Source organism: Canis aureus, chromosome 13 (assembly GCF_053574225.1).
Source record: "Canis aureus isolate CA01 chromosome 13, VMU_Caureus_v.1.0, whole genome shotgun sequence".
Taxonomy (NCBI): domain Eukaryota; kingdom Metazoa; phylum Chordata; class Mammalia; order Carnivora; family Canidae; genus Canis; species Canis aureus.
In genome coordinates, this window is record NC_135623.1 from 10,489,379 (window position 1) to 10,497,484 (window position 8,106).

The following is an 8,106-nucleotide window of genomic DNA, read 5'->3' on the forward strand; positions in this document are numbered from 1 at the left end:
CCATCCATCATGCACAAAAAGGAAAATGGATTTGAGTTGAGGCCTGGCTCACTCACTGCAGTGAACGGCACTGAATCTGCTCTGCACCCCCAAAGAGGCAAGTTCAGAGATCATGTTGAAGATACTGTGGGATAATTTCTAAGAATGATTTGCTTCTCAAGAAAGATCTGGGTTAATCTCTGTTCCAGGTAATTAAATATACGTATGAAATGCAGGTTTTAACAAGGTAAGTGAGATTTTACTACATGTATTGCTCTGTAACTTAGTTTATAATGGGACATAGAGACCTTCATTCTCTGAGTTGCTGAAGGATAAAGACGTACTGTGATTATTTAACCACGCCTCTATTGGACACTCAGGCTACTGATTTTGTACTATTATCAACCCTACTATGTGAACTTCCTAGTACATGCAGTGTGCCTTTGAGCATGATTGCTGAATGAATCTTTTAAGCACCCAGAAGCAGAAATGTTAATTTTCAGATTTAAACTGCCTTTTAAGTAGCTGCATCCATTTATATTCTTTTTTTTCCATTTATATTCTTATTGAAAGTAGATGATAGTAATTTTCCTCACACTTTTGCAAAAGCAGGTATTGTAAATCATTGAAAAATTTGCATTTTGATAGTTAAAAATAAATAATTCACTGAGATTTGTATTTGTTTTCCAAGTTTATTAATAATTTATAGATTACATATTATATGTAATTTATACAATATACAAATATGAATAAATATTTATACTTTTTTTGCTGTGAAATAGTTGCATTTAATCTGAAAAGTATCTATTAATTGGCAAAGAAGCCCAGAGAAGGGGTGCCTAGCTTGTTCAGTTGGTAGAGCATGCTCTCAAGGTTGTAAGTTTGAGCTCCAGGCTGGGGAGTAGAGATAACTTAAAAATAAAAAATCTTTGGGGCATCTGGGTGGCTCGGTGGGTTGAGTGTCTGCTTTTGGTTCAGGTTGTGATCCCAGGGCCCTGGGATCGAGTCCCACATTGGGCTCCCCGCAGGGAGCCTGCTTCTCCCTCTGCCTATATCTCTGCCCCATTCTGGTCTCATGAATAAATAAATAAAATCTAAAAAACCACCACCAAACAAACAAACAACCTTAAAAAAAAAAAAAAAAAAAAAAAAGCCCAGAGGAGAAATACTCATCTGTCATGGTTAACCCATCAGGTCACTAGCTCTGAAGACTTGAGACCTTTAATTACCTAAACGGAAGTCTAACTGTTCATAACAGAAAACTAGACAGAGAAACAATTCATCGAATGATGAAACCATTTTTAGTCAGGGACTTTTTGGTACTAGAAACATGATTCACGTTATCCCAACCAGTACTATTTAATTGGGTTCCCCAGGGGGCAAAATTACTGTTAAAAAAAAAAAAAAAGCATGCAAACATCTGGTATTTTAAATTTGACATCTCTGAATTATAGAGGAACCATCTGAACAGCTTAATTTGGGGCTTATCACTTCAGTCTTCTAAGCTGCTGTGTTATTAGAAATAGTGGAAATATTCTTCATCTGTCCTGTCCAATAAAGTAGCCACAAGGCACATGCAAGCCCTTACGTTTTAATTAAAATTAAGTAAGATTAAAAAACTCAGTTCCTGTGTTACACAAATCATGATGTGAGCACCCAATGGCTGTCTGTAGCTAGTGGCTACCTTATTGGTCAGTCCAGAGAGAGTTTATTACAACCCAGGAAGGGTTGTAGAAGCAAGAACAATGAGTCCAAATGATTTGAGCTGACGCTGACTCACTGCTCAGACTGAACTTTTCTACACTTGCAAAGGGACACTTTCAGAGAACAAACATGACTTGCTTCTCCGATTTATCTAAACAGGTTTGTGTTAATCTCTGTTTTTGCAAATTAAGAGTTGTTTGAAATGTTCTTATTTTTTCCTTTTGAATTCTATGGGATTGAATCTGTGTATACTAGTATTCATGTCATTGGATATGAAAGCTTCAGAACCTAAGATTTGTAGCTAAATGATCTACTGCTCCTTCTTTCAGTAAATTCTATGCTTTTGTACTTTAAGGTGAAAAGCAACAACAGCATTTTTTGGGGATTATAGAGGTGCTCATGGTAAAAACAAATTAAAATACATATAATTATAACAAATTAAGTCGATTGTAATCACACACCCAGAGATTATCATAGTATCTTTTTTTTTTTCTTTTTTAAGGTTTTATTCAGTTAAGGCACACCACTTAACTGACGGGGCCTCTCAGACACCCCCATAGTTAATACCTTGATGAGTATCCTTCTAGGCTTTTTTGTATGCATCAGTACATATAAACAAATATAAAATTATGGGGTCATACTGTTCTATTTTGTAAACTGAAATGATATATCAAATATCTTTTTTTTTTAAAGATTTTATTTATTCATTAGAGACACAGAGAGAGAGAGAGAGAGAGAGAGAGAGAGGCAGAGACACAGGCAGAGGGAGAAGCAGGCTCCATGCAGGGAGCCTGATGTGGGACTCGATCCTGGGACTCCAGGATCACGCCCTGAGCTGAAGGCAGATGCTCAACCGCTGAGCCACCCAGGCATCCCTCAAATATCTTTTTATATTAGTAGTATTTATCATTTTTACTGGTTGCATAGTACCATACTATAGATGCACTATTATTGATTATGGATGATACTGTCTTTCTTGTATTGATAATTATTTTGGACATTTTCATTTTGTGATTATTATAAACAATATGAATAATAACATTGTTTACACTTTTAAAGTGTTTTGGATTGTGGATCAAAGAATATACTATCATTAACATTATAAAAGGTAAATAGAGATTTTCTCTAACTTAGGAATACAACTAAATTTAGAAGGTTGATGCTTTTGCAAACCTTTTAAACTGTACTAAGTTTTAGAAAAAGAACTGAAGACTTTAGAACCAGTTATTTAAAAAGCCCAAATGATCACTATTTGACATACCTAATTTAAATAAACTTTTAAGAGAAAACAGATGATTTCTTAATGTTTTTTTCATGCAAATCTCAGTGCACCCAAATAGGAAAAATAACAGTTTAGTAGAATAGGATCTGACTTTAATCTGATTTTTTTTCCCCACACTGATTTTTAATGCCAGTTCCAGCTGTGTGACCTTGGGTAATTTAAAGATTTTTATTTTTTGTGGGGAGGGGCAGAGGGAGAAGGAGAGAATCCCAAGCTGACTCTGTGCTTAGTGCAGAGCCTGATATGGAGCTTGATCTCACAACCCTGAGATCATGACCTGAGCCAAAATCAAGAGTTGGATGTTTCGGGGATCCCTGGGTGGCTCAGCGGTTTAGCGCCTGCCTTTGGCCCAGGGTGTGTGTGATTCCTGGAGACCCGGGATCAAGTCCCATGTCGGGTTCCCTGCATGGAGGCTGCTTCTCCCTCTGCCTGTGTCTCTGCCTCTCTTTCCCTGTGTCTATCATAAATAAATAAAAAATCTTAAAAAAAGAAAAAAGAAAAAAGAAGGGGATCCCTGGGTGGCGCAGCGGTTTGGCGCCTGCCTTTGGCCCAGGGCGTAATCCTGGAGACCCGGGATCGAATCCCACATCGGGCTCCCGGTGCATGGAGCCTGCTTCTCCCTCTGCCTGTGTCTCTGCCTCCCTCTCTCTCTCTCTCTCTCTCTCTCTCTCTCTCTGTGACTATCATAAATAAATAAAAATTAAAAAAAATTAAAAAAAAAAAGAAAGAAAGAAAAAAGAAGAGTTGGATGTTTGGTCGACTGAGCCACCCAGGTGCCCTGACCTTGGGTATAATGTAAGGTGTGTCTCAGTTTCTCTATCTGTAAACTGAGGAAACAACATCTAAGATTTTTGTGATGAACATATCATTTAGCTATAGCATCCCAGTCTTTATTTTTTATATTTTTTATAAATTTATTTTTTATTGGTGTTCAATTTGCCAACATATAGAATAACACCCAGTGCTCATCCCATCAAGTGCCCCCCCTCAGTGCCCGTCACCCAGTCACCCCCACCCCCGCCCACCTCCCCTTCCACCACCCCTAGTTCATTTCCCAGAGTTAGGAATCTCTCATGTTCTGTCTCCCTTTCTGATATTTCCCACTCATTTTTTCTCCTTTCCCCTTTATTCCCTTTCACTATTTTTTATATTCCCCAAATGAATGAGACCGGTACCCTACACTTTCAGAGAAACTTCTCTAGTAACAAACTATAGAAATGATCTCTGAAAGTATAGTCTTAGCATCCCAGTCTTTTATTTAATTGTGTAACATTTCCCTTTACATATAGGATATAGGATACACATTGATATTTTAAATTAAAGTTACGAAAACATTCCTCTTTGTATCTTTCCTGTGGGATGTAACTTCCTCTTAGAACTAGGATATCTATCTTAATATGGAATGTACTGCTTGATAATCCAAGCATGTAAATTATAATTTGCCCACTGTTCCTTCCACAAAAGCAAGCTAAAGTGTCTGAAATAGATCAAATATTGTTACAATGAAAAAATATCACCACCACAACAGCCATCAGTTTATTTCAAGAACTATCTAATATCATTCTGGTAGCACAAAAATAGTTGAACATTTTTGGAGTTCTTTCTTTTTTTGCATTAATCTTTAAATTCTATTTTTTTAATTTAAATTTTACTTAGTTAACTGGAGTTCATTTTAAGATGATAAAAATGTATACAATTATTCATTAATGATTTTACAGATATTCATAAATATTACTGAAATTTCTGTTTCGAAAATGTTCAACAACTGCCAGAAAGCCACCAGAAATTTGACACTTATATGTGGATTAAAAAACAAATCTTATTTATTTATTTATTTATGATAGTAACACAGAGAGAGACAGAGAGGCAGAGACACAGGCAGAGGGAGAAGCAGGCTCCATGCACCGGGAGCCCGACGTGGGATTCGATCCCGGGTCTCCAGGATCGCGCCCTGGGCCAAAGGCAGGCGCCAAACCGCTGCGCCACCCAGGGTTCCCAAATCTAAATTCTTTAGCAAAAACCAGATCTGTTTCCTCTGGTTTCATTAAGTGCTGTATCTTACTGACTTATCAAAAGAAACCCATTCATTTTCCCTTGAGTGTATAAATGAGGTTTTTAAAAGCACCGACTTTGGTTATAATTTTTATATAATCTTAATAAAGAGGTTTATAAAATCATGTCAGTAGTCTTAGAAACCTCTCCAAAAGTTCTCCGTTAAACAAAGTAAAACAGTAATAAACTTCAGCTAACAATAACAAGATTCCTTTCTTGTAGGGAATCCTACGATTGTTGTTTTTAAGTTTTATTTACTTATTTTAAAATAATCTCTATACCCAACATGGGACTTGAACTCACAACCCTAAGATCAAGAGTCACATGCTTTTCTGAGTCAGCCAAATACCCATCTACATTCTATTCTTCATAGAGAATATATACAACCCCCTCCCTCCAGGTATCATTTTTTTTCTTCATTGCATTATGACGTCTAAACATAAGTGATTTTCAATTCCTGATATCTTACATATATTCTTGATAAAATGATCAGTTCTCTAGGGAAAAAGTAGAGCAACCAGTACACTTAAGAGAGTGATGCTTTGTTCATGTTTTGGCCATAGGGTTGCTTTACGAAACAGCACGCCCTTCAGAATAGAAGAATTTATCTGTCTCCTATCTGATGGGGTTCAGAGTGAAGATGGCTGAGTAAATAAGCATGGGGAACTGGAATTTCCTTGGAGGCATCCTGGAGGAAGTTCACATCCACTCCACCATAATTGGAAAGATCTGGCTCACTGTCCTGTTCATATTTCGAATGCTTGTTCTGGGTGTAGCAGCTGAAGATGTCTGGAATGATGAGCAGTCTGGCTTCATCTGTAATACAGAACAACCTGGCTGCAGAAATGTGTGCTATGACCAGGCCTTTCCTATCTCCCTCGTTAGATATTGGGTTTTGCAGGTGATATTTGTGTCTTCACCGTCCCTGGTCTACATGGGCCATGCTTTGTACCGACTGCGGGTTCTGGAGAAAGAGAGGCAGAGGAGGAAAGCTCAACTGAGAGGAGCACTGGGGGGGGTGGGGTTTGAAGTGCCTGGGGATCGGAGAAGACTGGAGCAAGAACTCTGTCAGCTGGAACAAAGGAAACTAAATAAAGCTCCACTCAGAGGAACCCTGCTTTGCACTTATGTGGTACACATTTTCACTCGCTCTATGGTTGAGGTTGGGTTCATGATTGGACAGTATCTTTTATATGGATTTCATTTACAGCCTTTATTTAAATGCCATGGCCACCCATGTCCAAATGTAATTGACTGCTTTGTCTCAAGACCAACAGAAAAGACAATATTCCTATTATTTATGCAATCTATAGCCACTGTTTCACTTTTCTTAAATGTTCTAGAAATTTTCCACCTCGGTTTTAAAAAGATTAAAAGAGGGCTTTGGGGACAATATAAGTTGAAGGATGAGCATAATGAATTCTTTGCGAACAAGTCAAAACAAAATCTTGCCAAATATCAGAGCACATCTGCAAACTCACTGAAGGGATTCTCTTCTGCACCTGATTATTATCTGTTAATGGAAAAGCAAAAACACCCAGCAGCGTGTCCTAGTTTAAGTTCACCTGCATTTCAGGCAGATCCTGACAACCACAGTGGAAATGATGAGAAATGCATTTTGGATGAACAAGAAACTGTACTTTCTGATGAGGTGCGTACACTTAGTGCTACGTGTAATCATCTTCAACACATCAGCTCGTGTAATAATGAAGACACTCATAAAATATTTAGAAGAGAAGTGGGTACCCCATTAAAGGAAAAGAGAGAAATGGCCTGCAAAGACGGCAAAAGGAACCACTGCTCTAGAGGTCATTGTTCTATTCCAGGTGTTGCTATAGAACTGGATAATCACATGGGGCAGTCATCCCAAACAGCGTTCCCTCCGCCTGCTCAGGGTGCTTGGGAACAGTCGTGGCTTAGCACGACATGGGGTCCCTCTCCAGAAGAGGAAAATCAGGGGTCACCCCCTAAAGGAAACCTCAAGGGTCAGTTCAGAGAGGGCACGATTAGAACCCTTCCCCCTTCGCAGGGAGACTGCCAAGCACCTGACATTTCAGACACTCCTGATTCTTTGGGACAGTTGACCTTCGATTCTGATTTGGTCAGAGGCTGCAATAATCCTACTGCTTGTCCTCCAAATCATTTAGTGTTGCTGACAAACCACCTCACTGGCAGGCGGGCTCCCACAGACCTTCAGATCTGAGCAGCTGTGGGCTCCTAGACTTTCTGCATATTGTTATCACAGAGGTAGCCTAGTGGTGGTGGAGCACAGGTAAGGGCAGCTCTAAAGACCAGCTGTTCCGACAGACCATTGCAAACCCATCTCAAAAAGAAAAACACACGCATCCATTCTGAATGGCGAAGGGGCAGTTTTAAATTCAAAGCCATAGTTACCAACTCGGGGTTACTGCTTTACAGGCTCCCTTCAGAATCCATGAAAACTGATTCTTGCCAAGTCACAAATTCAGAACTGAGGCTTCACGGTTTGGAACCAGGTTTTTCCTTGAAGGAAGTTTTTCCCTGAAGGAACCTTGGGAGATGGTTCTGGATCTACATCATCCTCCCTTTTGGTTGCGAATCTTTTGTTTCTGGACGATGGTTAAATTGTTTGTCAATGGGACTTAATTTAGTTTCCTTATAGACTGCAACTTGCTGCCTCTTGAGTGTAACGATGACGTTGCTATCTAGTAAATAAAATCTTAAAAAAGATCGGTGGCTTCAGAGCATCGTGATTCATTGCCCAGGTTGGCGGGCGTAGCTCCACACTCCCTGGTTCCTCTAACCACTTCACTCACCAGCGCCTACCTTGCAGGAGAATGAAAAGAAGAAACCTGTTTAACACCGGCACCCAGTACGACGTCACTGCTCACCCTCCAGGGGCCCTTCTCAATCACGCCGGCCACAAAACAAACTCTGAAAGTAAACAGCTGGAGCTGAAACATAACGATTCCAAGCGCTCGGTCGACCGGCGGCGGGTCGCGCGCCCCTTTCCGGGAGGAGCGCCAGGAAGCCGGCGCGTCCAGGTGGGCTAGCGCCCCTACCGAGGTCCCGGGGGAGGCAGGTGCGCCCAGCCCCGCGCCCGCGCATCC

At 40.0% G+C, this 8,106-nt stretch overlaps 1 protein-coding gene, 1 long non-coding RNA gene and 1 pseudogene across 10 annotated transcripts in view; 1 reads left to right on the forward strand and 2 right to left on the reverse strand.

The window, feature by feature from the left end:
- Nucleotides 1–8,106, reverse strand: part of LOC144281837 (uncharacterized) — a 54,427-nt gene that overhangs the window by 46,038 nt on the left and 283 nt on the right. For 7 of the 9 annotated variants that reach the window (XR_013350218.1, XR_013350224.1, XR_013350220.1 and 4 more), the window contains exon 2: nt 7,823–7,930. This is a non-coding gene — a long non-coding RNA (uncharacterized LOC144281837). Of the gene's footprint in view, nt 1–7,812; nt 7,931–8,106 lie in introns of all 9 variants that reach the window. The other 2 variants (XR_013350222.1, XR_013350221.1) reach the window with 1 other exon arrangement.
- On the reverse strand, nt 4,100–4,205 carry LOC144282750 (small nucleolar RNA U3; annotated as a pseudogene).
- Nucleotides 4,796–7,709, forward strand: GJA9 (gap junction protein alpha 9). Its single transcript, XM_077844674.1, has one exon. It carries the CDS (start codon nt 5,676–5,678, stop codon nt 7,218–7,220), a length of 1,545 nt encoding a protein of 514 aa, XP_077700800.1. The 5' UTR covers nt 4,796–5,675; the 3' UTR covers nt 7,221–7,709.